This window comes from Leuciscus leuciscus (assembly GCF_965113295.1).
Source record: "Leuciscus leuciscus genome assembly, chromosome: 20".
NCBI classification, from domain to species: Eukaryota; Metazoa; Chordata; class Actinopteri; order Cypriniformes; family Leuciscidae; genus Leuciscus; species Leuciscus leuciscus.
This window is the reverse complement of record NC_138744.1, coordinates 24817090-24840920: the sequence shown is the minus strand read 5'-3', so window position 1 is coordinate 24840920 and position 23831 is coordinate 24817090. Positions and strand designations below refer to the sequence as shown.

The following is a 23831-nucleotide window of genomic DNA, read 5'->3' as shown; positions in this document are numbered from 1 at the left end:
TTTTTTTATATTTCTTTTTTCTGTATAACCATAAATGACGGAGTAATTTAAGATTATGTTGCTGCTATGTGAAAAAAAATCCAGCAAAACGCGTCGGCGCGTTTCTCGACCTCAGAGGGTTAAAAGAAAAACGAACAGGTCTGAGAGAGCCGGAATTCGTACTGGTTGGTAGGTGATCAAATACTTATGTCATGCAATAAAATGCTATTTTTTTATTATTTTTTTATCATACAATGTGATTTTCTGGATTTTTGTTTTAGATTCTGTCTCTCACAGTTGAAGTGTACCTATGATAAAAATTACAGACCTCTACATGCTTTGTAAGTAGGAAAACCTGCAAAATCGGCAGTGTATCAAATACCCACTGTATGTACAGCAATTCTCTATTGGAATTATAAAATTGGTTTAGTTTTAAGATTACGATGCTTATATTTCACATTTATAATCATATTTTAACAGTTTAGCTATGCAAAATTTAGCATTTAAGAGAAACTAAGCTCTTATAAATTTTGTGTGTGCATGTTGAACAGAAAGATACATTCCATAATTAGACAAATATGTAGAAAGGCATTAATCTAACTATGGCTGCCTCCTAATAGTCGACTAAATGTTAAAAAGAGAAGGCTTAGTCCACCAAAATTGTATTAGTCGGTAAGTCGCAGAATCAGATAAGTTCTGATACATTTTTACTATTTTACTGTAGACACACAATAACAACAAAACGTTGTGCTTTTGTAAAATAAAGAAACCAAACAAGATTCGCTTTCTGCCGTCTCCGTGAACTGAAGCGCGTCACAATAATGAACTGAAACTCAGAGTATAAGGCTACTTGCCTCACAGACATGTGAAATATATCTATAGAAAGCTTGAAATGTCCACTTAAATTTTTTTTTTTTAAACTCTTGATTATGTAACTCGTATGAAAGCTGCATTTCTCTCTAAAGGCGTTTAGTCAACTAATGGCTTAAATGAACTAGTAGACTACTAGTAGACTAGAAAAATCTTTAGTCGGGGGCAACTCTTAATCTAACTACTGGCTCATTTCCATCGAGCGGTACGGTACAGTACAAAACGCGAATATTTCCGTTTCCATTGTCAAAATTTGTGAATGGTACAAAAATCCCAAACTGTACCACTTTTTTGGGACGCTTCCGTTGGGCTACTAGCACAGTAGCCCAGTACCTAAGGTGGCGCTAGACTCACTGCAGAACGTTGATTGGTTGACAGAGAATCGTTACTTGCAAATGCTTTTTCAGCTGTGTTTTTGTGAACAAGAACAAGATCTGCTGTCCTCCATTGTTGTTTACTGTGTCGCTTTGTGAGCATAAAATGAGCATAAAATGTTCTTGCAGTTCCTAAGTGTTGCCCACTTAAATGTTGGAACATTCATTGATCTGCATGGGATGGAAGCATAAATCATAAAAACAGCTTACTCCATGGCTGACAAGTCCATGTCTACTTCCTCTCCATTCATTAGAGGGATTTTCTTCTTCTTGTTCCTGGCAGAGAGAAAATGTAAGAGGACATATAGAAAATAAATAAAATAAAGATAATGACCTATATCTTATTTCAAAGTGCTGGACTTGGAAGATTTAAAACACCACCAATAACCTGCTATTATATATAGGCATATACTCTGATTAGATTTAGGCATGATCTTTGTTCTGGAAGCAAGTCCTACCTTCTGCTTTTGGAGTGGCAGGGAATGTCATGTTTGAGACTGTTCTCCTCTATCTGCAATGTGTGGTTAAATGACCCATCCAATTCTTGCACTGTCACTTTAATAGGGCCCTGATGAAAATCAAAAGCATACACATGATGACCACTTTTTAAGACCATTTTTGTGCTTTCACTACCTGTTTGAAACACTTTCTTTTATACATCTATACATTCTATCACACAATTTTCCTTATGGTATTCTCTCTGCAGTCACTCACCACATATTTCTGTGTGCCAGACGAAGTGTAGTCCTGACGGATCTCTAGTTCCAAAACATTTCTTTTCCTGTTGAAGGCAAAACTTCCAAAGAATTTTACCACCCCACTCTGGTCTCTGAGGTTGATGAGTCAACGGTAATAATATATTGAAGAACTACAATACTTAACAACTTGAACTCAACATTTTTCAAGTTAAAAGCAACTGAAACATTTGTGTTTTCACAGATGAATTTGCCAGGAAAGATCACCAAATGTTGTGCTGTTCGTGGATGCGAGTGGCGCGTCACTATAAAAGCAAATAAAACTTATAATCAATGAGCCAGGTATGGAAGCATGTTTCAGCCATGGAATAAAAAAAAAAAAAAGGTAATTGCAACTTTTAATTTCTCACAATTGGGAGTTCATATCCCGCAATTCTGACTTTAAACAATGTTACGGTTCAAATACAGGTTTTTACAAAGTTTTATAAAATGATAAACTACACATTTCAAGTCAAAATTATAACTGGTTAAATTTATATTCTGATGATAATGCAAATTTGCTTATTTTTTATCCATAGGTTAATGTGTGTGTACGCTGCATACAAATATGGGCTGATGTATTTACTGTGAAATATGCAGCACTCACATGTATTTAAATCATATCGCCCTTTGAAGTTTAATATTCACAATAAGCCATGTCGCGATTCCTGTTATTCTGTCCCCATATTTAAGACCTCTTGAGAAATTAAGACTTTTCTTATGCCATATAAGATATTAAAGACTTTTTTATGGCCTTAAATTTGCTAAAACTAAATGTAAGACTTTTTTACCCACAGGGACCCTGATGAGCTACTCCTGACAACATGGCAAATTGATAAGGAAAGAGTAACCTTTTTTGGAACGTTTGTTTTGATGAATTCTCTTCATCATATTCACAGCATATTTACATCTCTGACATTAACCAATCATAACATTGGTCATTTACTGACAAGTCTTAAAGGAGCTGAATGCTGAAATATGTTTTGATGGCAGAATGCAGAAACTGACCAATCAGAATTAAGTATTCTTAGGAGCCACAAAAGAAATCAAGAAACATAACTTCAATCCACATAAAGGCTGAGCATTTGAAGGATACACCCATTGTTTGATGAGGGGTCCGATGTCCTTCCCTGAGACGTTGGAAATGGATTTGAGGAATCCAGAGGTGGATACCAGCATCTGGCTCCACATGTGAGACTGATATTTCTGGGATGAGGCTGTGCTGGCGAGACTCAAGAGCTTGTTAAACACCTGAAGAGAGATTTGATTGCCTTAGAACAGTTAATAAATCAGCCACAAGGACAATGAAAATTTTATATAAAGAATTAGTTGCAAATCGATGTGTGTGGGTGGTCTAAAACTGAGGATTTGAGAGGAACCTATTCAAGATTTATCCACCATGAAATATACCACTTCCTTTCTGAAATGTTTCAGTTCCTATACCTGTAACATGAACTCCATGCTAATTCGGTTTTCGATGAGCCTCATGACCAGGTGGGCTTTGCACTGGAACATCTTGTAATATTCCCAGGACAATGTGTGGGGGTGTTTGATGGAAAAGTGCAGGTGGGGTGTTGGACTGAAAGGAAAAAAGACATAACTTTCTCACTCTGTGTGAAACAAAATATTTTGTGCAAGTTTGGATGAGTGTGTATAATTTATAAACAATGATAGAGGTGATGTTATTACTTGTCTTTTTCTTTTCCACCAGAGAAGGTGGGATGTAGCAGGACTCCACCCATCTTTAGCTCATACTCCACGATCTTGTCCAGTTCCTGAAGGTTAAGTGAGTAACAGACAAACAGTTCAGCATTTAAAAAGTAGATGTTTGGGCAATATCTCTCCTTTGACGACCACTGTACTTTATACCTCCTTAATCCAGTGACGATACTCATTGACTCCAAATGTTTTCTTCAGGTAGAGGCCATAAATGTATCCTGAAATTCCCTTCAAAACCCACTCATCAGACCTGCAATTCAAAATACACATTGTATATAAAATACACCGTCATTTAGATTTTTTATAGTAATAAATATAATTTAGTTCAGTTAGAGAACAGACACTACAATTAAAAACTGAACGTGTCTGCTCAATTCAGCATGAGCGTCACAGGAGTCAGATTTCACCTCACTTTGCCCATTTAAAATGCACACAGCCGCACGGTCATTCATAACATAGTATTCACATTCATAAGTGAGGTGCAAAGAGGGGGGAAAAAACTGTTTTATTTATTTATAATGAAGTAGTACATTCCATATTCAGGCCTTTTACCTCTTTATTGGATGAACAGACACTTCAAGAATGAGATGCAAGGCTAGATTTAAACTTGTGGCACACATTTTCAAGGAAATCTTAATTCCACTGTCATTAGGATATATATATATTTTTTTTTATTATAAAAAAAAGAATAAAAAAGAAAGAACAACAATCTGACATATATTGATTTAAATCTAGGCCCTATAGACCTTATGTAGCCCCGCCCCTTTCCAGTGCTGCGCTGTATTCTGTATTTTCACAGTGATATTGCATATTTATGAATGAACGGCTCGTCTTACAATCTTCCCGGTCTACTGACATTTGTTAAGACATCTGCTTTAAACATTACAATCCTCATGATTACTTTCGTTAACTTTACATTAAGTAAATCCACTTCAAAAGCTAATTACTCCTGGACAGCAATGCCATAGGAATATACAGAGCGACCGCAAAAACGGATGTTCAAAGACAATATTCTAAAGATGGCGGCGCCCTCGTTTCTCTTGCGCATAAGGTCTATATCCTAAAAAAACAACAACAGTATATTCAAAATAATAAAATCATCCAAGACACATTTCACTTTGCAATTGCTATGACATCACTCTAAACCCAACACTGTCTTCAATTACAGGGTTAAACAGCATCAAACACCACCATTAATTGCAGGCAGGTGACTGTTCTCCATTTCAAAGCAACTTCAGTTCTACAGCTGGGGCTCGTACAAGCTCAAAACAATAAATAAATAAATAAATAAATAAATAAAAGTCTGCTATAGAAACCTCCACATCTGATTTTGATTTTAGACACTTACCACACAAGGGAGTTTATTGTAAGTAGTAATCAAAGCTTTGGACAAAGAACTACAGCATCGGACAAAATGGACTCACAATCTCTCGGAGACACACATACACACAAAGAGTTAGAAAGCCAGCACGATGGGAGAAACCATCTTTATGATGCAGAACAGAAAAACAGAGAGGGATCTACCAAGCTTGACAATGAAACAATGAAGGACAAAAAAGTAGTCCAAAACTAGAGCAGTGAAAAGGAAAAGTGAAATCAGGCTAAAGGAGACTCTGCGATGATCATACTTCCTTCATGGGTAATTTCTACATCAAAGACCTAACACATTTTTAACTAAATAAGCAAAGTCTGACATATAACTATTTTGTCCGATTTTTTTAAAGCAATAGTACACATATTACAGGCTCAAGTAACCTTGGGTAAAATGTTTTGCTCAGGGACAACGGTAATGTTCATAGACTATGTGGAGTTTGAATGTAAAGCCAGGGACCAAAATTAACCCCTTTAAAGACAAAGATCACCGACATACCCAGATTTGTTGTTGATATTGTTGTTCAACATTCACTGCACTTTAAAACATCACACTCTTACTTGATCAGGACAAACTAAGTATCATTAGAAATATTTAAGACTCCAGCTTCGATATTTGACCACTGTTTATGATAAAACTAGGTTGCAGTGACAATTTCTTAATTTATGTTAGGAGTGCAAAATCTATCTGTAATTTTTTATATTTTGAATAGAATAACATGCATATGAATTCTGTCACGTCTGCTCCAGTTTATTTCTGTTCACATAGATGCACTAGACCGCGTTCATTAAGGCTCTTAGTCCAATAGTGTGCATATTTGGAGAAATATTGATTTATTCTCACGTTTGCAAAATATGTCGTCATACAAAACATAATTTCTATACATTTCCCAATGAATTATGCAATCTGAAGAGCTGAAAGAGCGTTCAGAGCGAGCTCTGTCTCTCCTGCTCCAGGTTTGCATCAGTTATGATTCCTAGTGCTCATTTGGCCAAGAGCTGTCAATCATCTTGCATGACCATATTCTATTTAATATATCTATTAAAAACCTGCCAAATAATCCCATTGTCATAAGGATAAAAAAAAAAAAAAAAATTTTTTTTTTTAAATATTACAAAGAGAAAAATAATAAACCTGGCTTGGCAGAATCAAATGCTTACTGAAACAAAAAACAATCTGTCATGTAACCAGGAGTTACTCGTTCAATAAATACTGGATATCTTGCAAGCTCAAAGTACCTTCCTGCAACCTTCATGTATGAAACGTATATACTATTCTATATAACAAAAATGCTGCAATATGCAGTTTTGTGGCTGGCAACAAACATTAAACTACTATGGTTTCCCCATTCCCCCTACTTACCAGGACATCCTAGAGATGAAGCAACCAAAAAATTGCTGGGCCAGAGCATAAGCCAGAAAGCGCCTGGTCATAGGTGTCTGGTCTATGATCATACCACTGTGCAGGAGGTTGGTACTGAGAAGAACAAAGAAAAACACAGACACAAAATCAAACAGTGCATCAAATCACATTGTAGCTTCTGTTAAAGCTACAATATGTAAGAATTTTGTAATAAAATATCCAAAAATCACTTACACAGTGTGATATATTTACTGCAGTTGTTTACTTACAATATCCCAAAAGTTCCCAAAGATATTTAATTTCAGAGAAATTTCTATTTTAAATTAAAGCTGCAAGCAGCATTTACCGAGGTTCAAGCGTTTAAGGCCTTTAAGCACATGCGTAAAAAGATATGAAGTTTTATTTAGCAAGCATGTGAACACTTAGAAAACTTAGGAAACCAAAAGTAATTTCTAAAAGATGATATAAGAGATTCAGTCAATAATCATTTTGTACAGACGTAAATAATGTATGTTGGATTGATGTTTATAAGGAAGTTCATCCTGATAATGCATTGTCAGCATTTTAAAGATTATTTTACCCTTTGGTGGACAAACATGCACCTATGAAAAAATGTACAGTGAAGAATGTTAGGGTACCATGGATTGTTAATGAGTTGAAAAACATTATGTTTGAGAGAGATGTGGCAAAGGGTACAGCAAACAGAACTGGGAACAAGGAGGATTCCTTCTAAACTCACTTTAAACTGTAATAGAAGGGCTAATATAATAAGAATGCACTGGTGAAGGATTGTCTCTCTGCTTTGTTTTATAAGAAATATTTCTGTGTCTAGAATTCCTAATGTGGAATGGAATCCTGAAGAGGAATGAAAATATGGAATGATTTACCATTGATTTTTTTTAACAAGAAAAATTAGTTTGAAAAAACATATTTAAAGGAACATTTAATGGCACAATATATAGTAAATTGTTGATTTTGATATTTGGAATGAATGTTGGGTTAGTATGTTTCATTGACTTGACTTTTTATTGTTGTTGATTTCCTGTAGCTCTAAGAGTAGAGTGTTGGCGCTTGCAACGCCATGGTCTTGGCTTCGATTCCCAGGGAAAGCAAGAACTGATAAGAATGTAAATGTGTACCTTGAAATGTAATGTAAGTCGCTTTGGATAAAAGCGTCTGCCTAATGCGTAAATGTAAATGTAGTTTTGTATTTTTCACTTGTTGGGACCCCAGGAAGAGTAGCCACTGCCTAGGTAGTGGCTAATGGGGATCCAAATAAACTTAGATCATAGATGGAAAAGACAATTTACAGCCAATATAGGCAGTTTACTAAGGAGAAATATGCGTTTTAAAGTTTTTTTGACAGTTATAGCACCACGTCTTGCCTGATCTCCACCACTTTTATTAGGTGTCCTCAAAGTGTGCCCATACATATGTGTGTCAAATTTGTTGTAAATATTTCATTTCGTTTTGAAGTTTAGACACTTATATACTTATTACTTAATACTTGTGAGAGCATAAAAATGATCCATTGGTGACATTGATTGGATTATAATTTTGACATTTGGGCGTTATTGTTTAGCTATTGACCTATGTTTTCAAATTTCCTGTGGTGTTTTTGTCTCGATCGGACTAACAGTTTTTTTTTCATGTGACCTCAGATTGAGCTCATGAACATGTGTCCCAAGCTTAGCGAAAATATCTCTTACCGTTCACAAGTTATATACCAGTACCAGCAGCCCTCAAACTTTCAAGTCTCTACGACTTACGGTTCGGTCTGCCCGATCAGTTTTAAATGGAGAATGCTGCATCATGGGAAAATTAACAATAACAATAGGGTTTCAGCGCTACGCACTTGAACCCCTAATAATGGCTCGTCCCTGACTCCCTGTTCACTTGTCGCCTGACAATGACGTAATATCCACGTTATCCCTGGTTTCCGCTCGTACTGCCATTGTAACCATGGTGACAGACGTGGACAACTGCGTTACGTCTAGTGGCCTGCTCAGACTGTTGTTGTTTCGTTCAAACATTATGGACCACGGTAAGCAGACTTTGGGACAAAAGGAGAACTAAAACGAGGATCAATATCAGCGTGGCGTTTTCGAAATGCCGAAAGCTCCACGTCCGTGACAAACTTCAACTTGACCGAGCTTCACGAGTCACGAATTGACGCTCTTGCACGTAGCCTACTTTATTAGACAGGTGAGCAAATGTACATAAAACTTATCAATGTTATATAGCTCAACATGATGAAATGTTAGAATATTATCAGCAGTATATTACCTATTCTAATGTTGATCTAGCTTACTGTTAGTCTCATACAGACAAACTAACACATAGAATAACATTATAACTTTAAACACACTCAAATGCAGTTTAGTGTGATAGTGTAGACCAAGTGAAACAGCGCTGCGTTAACTCAAGTTTCATTCTTCTAATAAACTGTCCTGTGCGTGTATTAATTCGACACTTGCGGGTAGTTCGGTAGAATGAAATGCCCTTCCTTTATATCCGCGGGACTCGCGTGTGGCGCTGATAACTGTCTCTCATTAGCAATCGCGACCTGCTTCATACCAGTCATGTTAAAAACATCAATGTATCCATAAACATTATTAGATCCTTCAGCATGACGACAAATCCCATCATTTCGCTTATCACTGCGTCATCAACCTACGCCTTTGTTATTGTAAGAGGTTAGCAACCCCTAGCGGCGAAAAAAATTACATATTGTAGTTTTAACAAAACCTTTGAAATTCACACACGCAAAAATTTTTAAAAATAAAACATCTAATGCAAGGGTTTTTCCTGTAATTAAAATATCTTTGCAGCCACCAAAATGAATCTTTGTCCCTCCAAAGATTTATGTGATAGTTTAAAGTGACGATACCTGCCATTCTGCAGTACCCGCTGATAGCCGGCTGCTTTTAAACGCTTTAACACACTCCAGTGAGGGTTTGTGTAAGAGAAAGGTTTTTGTGAAAGTCAAAGGTTTCCAATTGCAACGTTTCTACAGCGTTGAGCTTTGTAGCCAATCACAGACACGTCTGTTGAGTGTGTTAATACAATGGATCTGATTAACTGTTTAAGTTAGTAAGAATCCGCTCAACAAACGGCTGAGTTTTTGTTCAGCACGAGTTCTGCACGCTTGTGAATCCTTTCATTATAATCCTATATAAAGTATAACAAAATGTCAATAAGAGATTCATCGCACAAAGTAGACAGTTTAATTGATAATAACAGGAGTTTTCGCAAGGGTGCAGCTTTGTGTACCTAACGTTGAACTGAAATAATTGTCAGCTTCAATGATTATAATGAGAGTGATCTTTGCTCGCTTTCTGTTGACTATGTAATGCATATTTTTCATGCTGCTAACAACACATTGCAAAGTTTCTGGATTGACAACGGTATATTAATGTGCGATTGAATCCGATTGACAGTGATAACCATAGCATTGGACGGAACAAAATTTCATACTGTATGTCAAATGATCTGTGCATTAACCGGACACATTTTCTATGTAATGTGTTATTTTGTTGATCATTTTATTACTAACTTTTCAAATCAGTTAGTCAGTCAATTTTACATAGAACTATTTAATATTAAGAAATATGTAAATTGTGTTATCTGTCCTGATCGTGAATATTTTTTATTTCATGAATAAATAGGATAAGTAAATATTAGGGATGGGCATTTCTCATTTCAATCATTGACAGGTCTCAAAAAACAAGTACTCAGTGGGGGTGGGGCGTGTCACATAAAAAAATATTTTAAGACTGTTACGAAAATGTATGTTGACAAATAAAAATATGACACGAAAACATGTCAATGAAAACATGAATGTTTGACAAGAAAAAAATAACACTGCTAGATTATGATGCATCAATGTTATCGAAAAAGAAACATCTAAAAGAAATAGTTGCTTGAGTTAAAGCTGAAGAGTAAATGATCTCCAGTAAACTCAAGCCTGTTCTATGACACATCGAGTGAGATTATTTATAATCAAATATCCTAGATATATAACAAACGTAACATTACAACTTCCATCTGCACAAAAGGACGTGAATGCGCATGTGAACTTGAGCATGCTAGTTTTTTTTACAGTCTGAGGTTTGAAAGGGAAACTCTGGATGCGCTCTTCCCTTAACAGCGCACTGATACACGAGAAACTAAAGCACATCATTTACAACATTCCATCAAAATCCTGTTCAAATTATAATGCTAAATATGGCATGTATATTGGCGCTGCACATCTTGCACTTCATTTTATTTTTAATGATAGAAAGTCATCAAAACAGTGTTTCTGTCATAACAAGAAACAACTTTAAAAAAAAAACATAGGTTTACTGTTAAAAAATGAGAACTAAATAAAACAGGTTTACTGTTAAAAAATGAGAACAAATTAACACTGCTGCATTATTAATAACATCAATGATTTTGAAAAAGAAATAGCCTATCTAAAAGGAATATGACCGTCTCAAATAACCCAATGATAGTCAATAATACATTTGCAATGTGTAAACACTGCATTTGAGCTGAAACTGAAGAGTGAATGAACGTTTGGTAAACTGCAGCGTTTTGCTAGCTGGTTATTAAACTCAAACAAACATTTCTTATATTTGAGATTAATCAGATATAGACTATATAAAAGTAATCTTACAACTTCTGCACAAAAGGATGCACACATGAACTTGATTATGCTAGTCTAATGTGTAACTCACACGCTCTTCCTTTAACAGCGCGCTGAAAAACTAAAGAACAAATTTACAACATTCTATTACAATCGTGTTCTCATTATAATGTGCTGTATCTGAGAGATTGGCGCTGCACATCTTGAACTTAAATGCATTTCATGATCAAAGTGATTCCAGCAGCTCGCTTTCTAATCCAGTTTCACTTTATTTCGCCGGTCTGGAAGACTGTCTAACGCTAACAAATCAGACCTCAGGAAATGCCCCAAATGCCGCAATAATCAATCAGAAAAAAGAGAGCAATATATTTACTAATTTATAAGTCTAATTTAACATTTTAGATCATCGTTTTAATGATCGATCGTCGCTGTCACGTACGAGTACTCGCGTACTCTTGCCCATCCCTAGTTAATATTACAAACTGTTTCTTTGAATTTATTTTGGATTTATCGTCAGTACTGGGCTTGCAGTTCACATGGATAGGGTATATTGGACTGCGTGTGTGGATGACCATGTTCGACTGAAGACCATTTTGGACCCAGGAAAAACCCTGTAATGTCATTATAAACATACCTGAAAATACTCATTGATGCATATGATGAGACCTGCACATAAGCCTCGTCCACAAAGACGGTCTTGAAGCAAGCATACGGGTAGCGACAGGTGAGGATCTCCTCATAGAACTCAAAAATCTCATGCAGGTAGGACATGGTGTGCTTCAGCAGGGGCAGAAGCTGAGGCAAGCAAAAATGAGTCACCTGTGAAATCACAACATATTTGATTTAGAATAATTTAGTGAATAAAGCAAGCAACAATAATTGTACTGGAAAACATTTACATTTGAAAAAGTTTATTACAAATAATATATAAGCATTATATAAGTATGTACCTAATCATCTCAATCTGGGAAATCTGGATGATCTAATGTATCTAGCCTGTGACTCACCTACAGTTAGGACATTAAACATTCTGACAGTCCATATCACATATTTATAAATAAAAAAAGCACACCACCATCTAGTGGACAACTGCAAAAGGGAAACTTGTTTGAGTCAATAACAATGCCAGGCAGGCATGTCTATGCTGAGTATCTGCAGGAAGTTTAATACTTCTTAATACCATTTTAAGGAATTTTAATAGTGTACATACATAAACTACATAATAAATTGTGTTCATATGTATATATTAAATAACTTAATACTAATTGCTTATATAAAAATCTACAAAATCTACAAAAGTATAGAGATGGATTACAGCACTCAGAAGATAGAAAGACATAAAATGTACCATCACTACCTCAACAGCTTTATTAGAAACACCCTTGCAGCAGTGTTCAGTTTTTTTTTTTGTAATTTAATGCTATGTTAATATAATGTTAATAACGAGCAATGCACTTTGTCTCCTGTTTTGTCCACATCATGTGTTACTATTACACTGTAAAAAACACAAAATAATATTGAAGTAGTAGTATTACTCCGTTTTAGTTTTATTTAACGACAATAACCCTATTAAAAACATTTTATATGATACTGATACCCGATACTGCGCTCCTGTACTCGAACTCATTAAAGGCACACTATGCAAGATTTGTACCTTAATACAGGGTTCCTACACATTTTCCATTTCAAAATTCCATACTTTTCCAGACTCAAATTTTCAAACCTCTCAGTAGATTTTCAGACCATATTTAAAGGAACACTCCGACTTTTTGGGACTTTAGCTTATTCACAGTATCCCCCAGAGTTAGATAAGTCCATACATACCTTTTTCATTTCTGTGCGTTCTGTAAGTGTTATTTGACGCACCCACCGCTAGCCTAGCTTAGCACAAAGACTGGATGTAAATGGATAAGGTAGCATACTAATCCCAATAAGTGACAAAATAATGCAAACATTTTCCTATTTATGTGTTGTGATCTGTATAGTCACAGCGTGTACAAATAACAAGGCTATATGAGACAGAGACCATTTTTCATCGTATAAATACTGGGAACTATATTCTCACTAGGCGTAGGAGCACAGCTACTTGGGCGGAGTGGCAACTTGGGCGGAGTGATTAGCGCAGCACACGAGACACCCTGTTGATGGTTCCGTAAACAAAACAAACGAACTCTCTGCTCCTCAACGCAGAGCGTCTCGTGTGCTGCGCTAATCACTCCGCCCAAGTAGCCACTCCGCCCAAGTAGCTGTGCTCCTACGCCTAGTGAGGACTTATGGACTTATGGACTTGACCTAGATGGACTTATCTAACTCTGGGGGATACTGTGAATAAGCTAAAGTCCCAAAAAGTCGGAGTGTTCCTTTAAAGTGCCCCTATTATGCTTTTTCGAATATTCCCTTTCATGCAATGTGTAATGCAGCTTTCTGCAAAGTTATGAAGACGAAAGAGCACGCGATAAAAAGTTGTTTCACAAAAGAAAGAACCGACTCTGAACCGCCTAAAAGAGTCATCAGGAATTCGAATCTTACTTCAGTGACGACTACACGTCACTGGGTAACACATTTGCCTAATGCCCACCTATGTTTTATGTTGTCTGCCCGGAAACAACTTGGCATGCCTTCAAATACTGTAGCTGGTTTGTGTTTTGTATGTCGAGAAGACGTTGTTTTCTGTTCTGCAAAAGCAAATTCTCTTTGTAAACCCTTTCAAATGTAGAGTCTGGTTAAAATTACAACAGCAGTATAACCTTTTGATGAATGCTTCTAAAATCTCCATGAGGTCTAAATGAGGTTTACAAAACGCTTATCCATTAAAGACAGGACAGTGTCCACTTTATAAGTATGATTATTTATTGATGTATATATTTTCTACCAGGTGTTCAAAATATGTAGTTTTGTGTTTTAAATTGTGTAGTTCTCCAGCTAACCGGCTAACTCACGTTAATGTTACATCAGTCATTTGGCTAACATATGCACTTATTATTAATACAGTTCCCATATGTGAACCACAATAAATTAGAAATATAATGGGTTTATTGATGGACATACACTTGTTAATGCTGATGGTGAGGAATTACAGCTGTAACATCTCAATGTTCCTGAAACTGAGTAGTGTATCACTGTGAAACACTGAGTCCTTGCGATGGAGGTTCGGGTTGAATAACTAGTTCTTCCAATGTTTCATCATCGGACTCGCGCTCGGATTGATATGGTAAAATCAACGTCTTTTCTGTGTGCAAACATTCGAAACGTACACAGAATAGCCAGTTGAATTGAATTCTCTTTCATGTCTTCATGCAAAAGAATGGACAAATTCACACAATTTTCAAAATGCCAGTACAGGCAAGTATCCTTGTGAAACAGTCGGTTATGTCTTCAGTGAAAGTAAACAGTTGTAAAGAAAACGCATGTAACAGTATGTTGGATACATGCAACTCTTAAAGTGACAGCAGCCTCTGTATCGGCAAGTACTAAAAATAAGTCTCGGTATCAGACTCATTCTGGAAAAAGTGGTATCGGTGCATCCCTAGTTAATTGAAATAAAGCTGAAATAAAACAAACTATAATTATTAGTTGAAAAACAGACTAAATGAAAATTGGAAATGTTGCCTTGGCAATGAACTGAAATAATTGTAAGTTATTTCAAATTATTAACTGGAAATAAATAAAAACTAAAACTGAAATGAAAAAATTAAACCTAAATAGTAATATATAAAAAAAAAAAAAACATTAATAAAATGACAAAAGCACTAGAGGTCGCGTCAGGCCAAAATTCTGGCATAATCTATTATTACCCGTCATTTTGATTTTCATATTTTAATAAGACTTCTTTAGCCTTTGTTTTCATTCACATTTTAATCATGAACTTGTAGGACGAGCATATAGGCTAGATTATTAATTTATTTATGTATGAACAGAACAGATGACACAAACTGAGTGAAATTTCATGTTCAACACGAAGCAGATGAATGGTTGTTTTTTTTCGCACTGACAGCGGGGACAATTAAAACAACCTTTTGTGCCTTAACAGGCAGTTATAAACAGCACAATATATTACAAAATATAATTTCGACTATAATAAGAACATAATGTAAAAAAATTTACTGAACTAAACCCAATCGATGCTCTGTAGGCCTATCTGCCTGAACTCAAATCTTCCTCCTGGTCCGCATAGACTTAAAATGGATGCTCGTCTGTGCGTAATCAAACGCATCAAGGGAGACTGATGCAGAGGCAATTTTCCTTAAACTTTGCGTCTCAACATGTCGTGTTCCGCCATTTCGTTTTGGAGCTTGTTTAATCGGTTTGTTCGAATGGGGGAATTCTTGTAATATGTGTATATGTTATTAATAGTGGTGAGCCAGTGCCGTTCTGTGGCCACCACAGTGAATATTTATGAGGTAGGGACAGTCATTCTGACGAAGATGTTGCACAACTCTGGCCCATCACTCCATCACTTCCCAGTCCAACTTACCTAATCCATAGCTACACCATGGCCCGACAACACATTATTTTTGCTGTGATGCATTCTGCTGTGCCAGAGGGTATTACATGTTTTACAATGAACACAGTTTCAGGCTCCTCTCTGCTGAAGTGTCAGGTATGTTATCAGCATTTTCTCAACCGTGATATTAGTCGCTTCATCAACTATTATCCTGACGTATCTGCTGTTGGCGATACGATCATCAACAGAGCTATTTATGGTCATTGCTATAGCCTCCTCCATGTGATTGACAAGTGTCTTGGTGGGTGTACGCGTGTGCACTGTTCAGGTGTGGACACCCAGCAGACTGTAATGGGTGAATTAGGTAGGATATAGGTGGCTCGGGGTGTTAGTATTTGCCATGCAACACTGTGCAAAACTGTGTTTTTAATGCCTCATTATAGGCAGCCTGTGATTTTTTGACATGCTTGACCATTAATGAAGTTTCGATGTGGCTATGGCTACTTTTGTGATCCTTCAAAGCTGATTTCTGCATCGTCGTGCACCCTCTGACAAATCCGCTACTCATGTTAGCTTTTCTACAGATGTCGAAGAACATTTTGCCACCTTCCTTTCTCAGCCACGTGAATTCTTGCTCCCACTGAACCTGGTACTCCCTCCTGACCTCCTTGCTGCCGCTTGGTTGCCCCGTAACTGCTGTTAGTGACTGCTAAATGTTGTCTATTTGTCCTTCATCCTCCATTGCATCAGTTCCTCTTTTTTCATATTTATTAACAATATCACAACTATTTGGCCATTTGAAGAAACTTCTCACACTCAGCTGCCGTGATATTTTTGTAACTGTACGCAGCAGTGACAAAGACGAGACAATAGAAGCTAACTGCCAATTAATATGTGCAATCGCCATCAACTGGACAGGAGTAGGTTACAGTTACAAGTTACAATAGATCACCCTCAGTGTGATCTGTAAAAATTATGGATGGCCTTCAGATTTTTCCGTCACTGCTAAAAAAATCTGTCAATGATGGGAAATATTCGGTTAACGCAACCTCTGAATAGCACATAACGAAATTACAAAAAAAAATTGTAAAATTAACGTGAAACTAAAAATATACAAATAAAAGCTATTCAAACTATTAATAAAACTATAGAAAAACTAAAATAACACTGGTATTTCTATGGAGGCCTAAACCTGCATAAATAAATGAATAAATAAATAAATAATAGGAGAATAAATCAAAATGACCTGATAAAACAAATATAATTATTTTTAATAAAATTGTATCCTGAATTATTTTTTTCTTTTACTATTACTATTATTATTATTATTAGTAGTATTATACATGTGCCATTTGGGGTACATTTAAAGTAATTTAACAATATTAATATATTCCTGTTTTAATTGATTTTTAAGTATTATTTTGAAGGAAAACCACTTGAAGACCTTTCCGCATTGTTGACAACTACGACAGATCAGGTGAAAGCTGTAATCCTCTGCCCACAACAATCTTTGAAAATTACCTTAGTCTTACCCTCCAAATTTATAAACTATGGATTCAAAACTAAAAATGACATTTATATTTTCTCACACACACCTCATGCATGTAGGGGTCCACCAGAATCTCGAAGGGCCCCACAGCCAGGGAAATGTTAGGGGCCGCAGTGGGGATGGGCAGCATGTAGTGGTAGGTCTTCTTGCGCATATCGTTGGTGTAGACTGTCTCCACTAGGTCCCCACAGGACACTGCCACCATGGAGGCATCCACTGTGAACTCAAGCTTCCATGTGCACAGCTCAGAGTACGAGTCTACACATGGAAACCAGAACCTAGTGAAGAAGATTAGGAAATATATAATAATCAATAGTACTATTACATTCATACAGACAAGTTGGTGTGTATGTACATTAGGGGTGTGCTATATATATATATATATATATATATTGCCTGCATGATGTGTGTGTGCATTTAGAGTGCATGCTTTCTCTGCATGATTTAACATATTAAAATGCAAAATTCAAGATATGGGGGCAAAACATTTTTCTGTCTTTTATATTTATATAATTTGATATAGTTAAACAATATCACGTGAAGAGCGACATATCGACACAATTGCAAATTTGATATTGATTTTATGCAACTGTTCAATAAACAAGAAGTTAATATTAAGTGACTTACACTGTAGATACCATATTACTGCTCCACATAGTAGGCATTTTTCGTGTACTACATAGTATGGAAATATGAGATTTTGGATGTAATTACTTTGTTCAGAAAATTAATCAGCCGTTTGAACGATTCGGCTGAATGAATGACTAAATTGCTCACTCATTAAGAGTGACTTGCAACAACCTACTGCCGGTTTTAGTTTCATAAAAGTATCATTAAAGTATCGTTTAATTTTTTAATAATCATATTTCAATAATCAAAATTTATTTTTAATACATTAATCTCAAAACATTATGTCATTGTAACTACAGGTTAAATTAATTAATGTCCCCTTTGAGTTGCATTAAACAGTTTGTGTAAATAAATATAAATGCCACTTCAGATGCAGCTTTGTGCTTCCTCTGCACTGCAAAACAAATTTAATTTGTTTGGTAAAAATATTGTCTTATTATTCTAATTGTCTAGTGTCTAAATAATTCTATTGATTAAATGTAATAATTTGCAAAAGATAAAGCAATACATTTAATTAGGTTAGAAAAAAATGCCCTTATATAGGTAAAATTGCCTATAAAAATAAAATCAATTTACAATATCACACTGAGGTTTTTCCTGCATTTAAAATATCTTTGCAGCCACCAAAATATACCTGCCGTTCTGCAGTATAGTGTTGTCACGATACTAGAATTTCTAACTTCGATACGATAACTTGAAAAATATCGATATTCGATACCACGGAGAAAAAAACTGCCACAATATTAAGTTTTTTTTTTTTTTAAGCTAAATATAACAAGTCTAGAACATGACAATGAGGTATATTTTACATGAACAAAAATGTCCTGAAGTAGTGCACTTGTTCAAAAGCATTAATGCTGGTTAATACATTAACGTTATTTGATGAACAGATTTAAACGCAAACGTGTGTGCATTACACGCGAAAACAATGCTATTAGTGCTTTTAACAATACAGATTGTGTCAAAGCACTTAACAGCATCAAATTGGAGGATAGAGTGTCAGTAATGTATAATAATAAGATAAAACATAAAATTTTCAGTTAAAGGCATTTCATTATTGAATTCAAAGATGTCATTCAATAGCTCAGTTTAGTTTAATTAGTATCTGTGTAATCAAATTGATGATAAGATATGAAGGCAAATTGCAGAATTAAATACTAATTTTTGAATAAAGTTAAATAAGCACAAGTTAATTTACATTTGACCACAGTTAAAATATTTAATGTTACTTGTCTAAGATTTGGCAGTCAGATTATATTAACTTTAAGAATTACGGTGAAAAAACGAGACAACACACACTCATATCAACAACAATACTAGGCCATCTTGGTTAATGTTTCAGAAATGTTAAAATGAGAAGAGCTACCAACCTCTCGAAATTATTTATATAGATCAAGGTGTCGGTCTTTCAGGTGCTTTGCTATATTAGGCCCCGATCACACTAACGCGTTTTTCAGGTTCGATCACGCGCCTACACAGCACTCATCACACAGAACGAGCAGTGTGCTGCGTTTGTTATGTTGCTCGGCAACCACTGAAACAGCTGTCCTGTCAGTCAAGTAAACGTCAAATCAGCCTTTTATTAACTTTATTTACTTTGTTAACATTGTGGTAGTTACGGTTCGTGAAGTCGTTAAGCTCCTGGTAACCCACGAGAGCACCACAAAAGTTTATCCTCCATCATCGCACTCTCCGGGCGTTCAAGCAACTAGCTTTCATCATTAAAACGGAAGGCCCGCGAGGCGCAGCAGCGCATAAACAGCGCGCAGAACGCTCGCTGGAAACCAATTGAAAATAGGCGCCTCTCACTGCAAAAAATGCGTCAAGTGTGATCGGCCCCATTCACTTCACTTTTGCTATTTAACCAGAGCGAATGAGACGAGTGCGCGTGTGGTGTTTGTCAACGCGCCTTTGGAGAGACGTGAAAGTGACAGCTCGGCTAGTATCGATACTTCAGGAAATTAGAATTGGTACCGTTCAGATATTTCAGTTTTTATCGAAATATCGATATTTTTGACAACACTACTGCAGTACCAATACCCGCTGATAGCCGGCTGCTTTAAAATGCTCCCGTGAGTGTTTGTGTAAGCGCTCTGTGATGAGCGTCAAAGGTTTCTATTTACAACTTGTTTTTGCAGCGATGAGCTTTGTAGCCATTGGCTGGCCAATCACAGACATATCTGTTGAGCAGGGATAGGAATAACAGGGTACCTTATGATACACGGTTCTTTACTCATGGTACCGATAATATCACAATACAGCAATTCTGCGATAATCGATATATTGCTAGACAATCCTGTAATGATACATCACGATATCTACTGTCTAACTATGAAAAAGAAATGCCTGTGAAAAGGTTAAGTGCAGGTTCTCTCTTTATTCAAGTCCAAACTGTTAGCACAAAAAGTTGACCTGTAATCTGATCTGTAAATTAAATTGAACATTTTAAGTAAATTAAACATTTTATGCTTATACTTTTTAAAAGCTTAAACTTTTCTTTGTGTGTAAATTGACACATTTAGCTCCTTATCGACTTATTAAACCTGGAAACATCCTAGTGTTTACCAGCTTCCTTAAAATAAACCTGGGAAGTGTTGTCAAAGGTACCGACTTCGGTATTTTAAAAATTTTAAAATGTGGGGACACCAGCATTTCCCCCTACAATTTTGAGCGCTGTTGAACAGATTCTTAAACACCTCTGATTTGCCATTGTGTTCATGCGCTCAACATTTATATCTGTGATTGGCTACAATGATCAAAGCTTCAAAAACATGTTATAAATAGACATCTTTGACGCTGTTCACCGAGCGCCAACAGCGTTTAAAAGGCGGCGTCAATCAGCGGATCTGTCTGTCAGAGAATATATTAGGTATCCGCTGATAAACGCCTACTTTTAAACGCTCCCATGTGTATCTGTGTGTGTATATTTATATAGCACTTTTTACAAAACAGATTGTTTCAAAGCAGCTTTACAGAGATAACAGGCGTCACAGAAAATAGCGTCACAGTCCAGGTTAAGTAAGTTCTGAGCGATTCCACAGTTTAGGCCTAACTGCAAGGACAAACAGCCTGCAAAATCAATCTTCATGGAGAAAGCCATTGTCCTCAGGTTAACATCCTGAGAAAACCTGGGGTACAGCTGTGTGAAAGGCAGGATAAATCTGGCAATGGTAAACTAGTAAACTTTGATCAAAGTTGAGTTGATGTAATATTTAACGTATGTAACATGGACAGAAACATGGCTCATCCAGCTGAGAAACAGTTTGCATATCATCTGGCCATACAGTGTTGAGATGTTTTGATGTTCTGTTCAGTCTGTTTCTCACACACCGCGATGCGTGAGGGCTAGCGGTCTTCAGAAACAATGACAAAATATGACAGCTCGTGTTTTAAAGCTAAACAGAAATAATATGAATAATTCACTGAAAACTGGTTGTGAGTCACTGTTCTCTCTGCCATCTCTGATGTAATAAGCCTAGATTTTCTTTATTAGCGCTGTTTTGGACTGATTGTTTGAATGCATTCACTTACTGGGTAATTGCACTGTAAAATATCCTGTAGTTTAGCGGCTTAATTATCTGATAGCAAACAGAGAAGCAAGATCAGGTTAAGAGGTTAGAATAGAAATTTCCTCCTACCAGGGTTACAGGTCCTTGAGTTATTGTAGATGCCCATTGTGATAAACTCCCAAGATAATCAATTTTGCATGCTTCATTGAGTAATTTTAACGCGTTAATGATTTTAAATTAATTGCATGCGTTAACTTGCAATTAATATAAAAAGATTTAGCTGAAAGTATCTTAATGAAGCTATATATATATATATATATATATATAGCTTCATTAAGATACTTTCATCTAAATCTTTTGTACACAAGTATAACAAGGACACTCAACTTTGAGCCTTCCTAAAGAGCCCAATAATAATGCTGAGGATGTAATTTATGTAGGGTTGTAATCTTAGTAATTCTAAATCACTATGTGGAAGTAGCCTAAAATCTTTAACCATAACTACCATGACAATGATCTTCCTTTTCATGCATATGAATGTCTGCAGCTTACCGTGAGGAATTCTGGTTGCCGAAGGAGAAAACATGGGCTGCTCTTTCTGCCATACTTCCTTCCACATCAGGTACTACAAAATGCAACCCTCCTTTCGGTTGATCCAATGAGAATTCAATGTACACCTTCATAACTTTCATCTCTGCACACAAACGGATTATTATTACGGATATTATTCTGTGCCTTAAAATTGAGGCATTATTAAGGGACATAGTGAGCACTACTGACGTCAAAAGTTCAGCCACTTCGATAGAAAATTAAAATACCATATTTTTTTTATCTTCCAGTGAAAACGACAGAATTCTATCAGGTGACAAGCTCACACATGTTTCTCCATTTTTTAAGTGCAACCACCAGAACTCAAAATATTATCAACAACAAATCCCCAACCTACATTTTTGTCTTCTTCAATAATCAGTTACACTCGAATGTACGTCACAGTATGAAAAAAAAAGGATCTATCAAAGCTTCCATTTCATTGGTTACATTCAGTTGTTAAAACCATCAGATTACAAAAGACTCAAACCTCAAGAACAGACATTAAAATTTAATTAAAATGTCATATATGGAGCTAATTATATGACAAAATGATTTGAATTTGAATTGTGTAAATTTGAATTATTTACAAGTGTAATCTAACAAATTTGAATTTTATGTGGTATTTTAAATAGTTCTGAATTTGATTTCTTTAAACGAATATTGAACATTTGAAATTTAACGAATTGAAATGTTTTTATGGCTGAATTTTATAGACATGTATTTTCAAACAGCTATTTTTTTGTTCTGATTTCTTAGACTGCAAATATTCAGTTTTAAAAAATACAGATTCAAGTTTTCAAGATGAAGAAGAAATTCAGAACTTCAAATTCAGTTTTCTAAAATTCAAACCACGGAAAATTCAGATCTTACAGAAAGTAGGTCACAGATCATCCACAGGGAAGAGTAAAGGATCTCAGAAAAGTCGAACATAGCATTTTGGCTGCACTGCAGTAGTTTTCTGCCGCAAACGCGGTGGTGGTTCAAGAGGATCCGTGTATCTTGCGTTCAGTCGTTTTTTTATTTTTATATTAAGAGTAGAAAAATGAGAAAACAGCTTGAGTATTAGATTTCTAATATTCTAGTAATAATAGTGCTCCGCTGCTGCAGTTGCACGGATTATTAACGCGCTCATTGCAACTAGCCTACGTAGCAAAAATGTTTAGGCTACATTTAATATTTTTCTCATCAAACAACCAGACTAACCAATGGCTCGACACAACCCGTACCGAGGAAGAGACAGGGCTTTCTCTCAGTGCAGATATAAATTAACCTACACTTTGCATCAGCTGGATGTGGCAGGGTAAATTACGGCTGTCATAGCCTGCATAGTCGTCCGGTAAGTTAAAAAAAGAAAAGAAATTAAGATATAAATCAATATAATTAGTAGTAAATTAAATGATTTAAACACACACTAATACAAAAAGGAAAGAATAATGCATTGATTGGGTATATAATAGGCCTAACGTTCACGCATGAACTGTCATTCAGACTGACTATCAGAGATATTAAAATACATAATCTTCGGAGTTTTATGATGTAGGCCTTGTGTTTTATTTTAATTCAAATGTATTATAATTTACATCTCAAAAGGATGCACTTTGTGCATTCTCTGACATTACATTTATTTGTATATATATATACATAAATAAATAAATAAATAAATAAATAAATAACTTCCAAAGCAAAGCCATTGTGCGTTCTCTCCGCACTCCGCAGCTTTTCCACACAGATTTTGAGAATTAGCCAGCTAAACAAAATAGGCCAAAGAAGTAGACTAATGGCTAGTGTCCGGGAGATGCGAGGTACGTTCATATTTATGAAATAAACATAACTGATTTTGTCTACACCTAAATACATTTCCAAGGACCCCCTAATAATAACAGTGTTTAAGCCCAAATGTGGGTGGAGGTAATGAACACAATATGTTTGTTTGTTTTTTGCCCCATATGGTCTCCACTCTATGCATTTTGTAATAATACAGCAACATTTTTTAACTGACCGTATTTGCCAGAAAATAAGTCACATGCACCTGAGTGCAAGTCACACCGGATCATGTTGAGAGAGAAAC

General features: G+C 35.8%; 1 protein-coding gene across 2 annotated transcripts in view; it reads right to left on the bottom strand.

The window, feature by feature from the left end:
* taf2 (TAF2 RNA polymerase II, TATA box binding protein (TBP)-associated factor) overlaps positions 1-23831 on the bottom strand; it is a 63413-nt gene that overhangs the window by 32280 nt on the left and 7302 nt on the right. For both annotated transcript variants that reach the window (XM_082149494.1, XM_082149493.1), the window contains exons 5-15: positions 21725-21866; positions 17080-17311; positions 11675-11859; positions 6411-6524; positions 3827-3926; positions 3647-3732; positions 3401-3536; positions 3054-3208; positions 1938-2052; positions 1682-1791; positions 1434-1499 (exon numbers count right to left, since the gene is read on the bottom strand). In XM_082149494.1, coding sequence (XP_082005620.1) covers positions 1434-1499; positions 1682-1791; positions 1938-2052; positions 3054-3208; positions 3401-3536; positions 3647-3732; positions 3827-3926; positions 6411-6524; positions 11675-11859; positions 17080-17311; positions 21725-21866 — 1441 coding nt within the window. The remainder of the gene's footprint in view (positions 1-1433; positions 1500-1681; positions 1792-1937; positions 2053-3053; positions 3209-3400; positions 3537-3646; positions 3733-3826; positions 3927-6410; positions 6525-11674; positions 11860-17079; positions 17312-21724; positions 21867-23831) is intronic.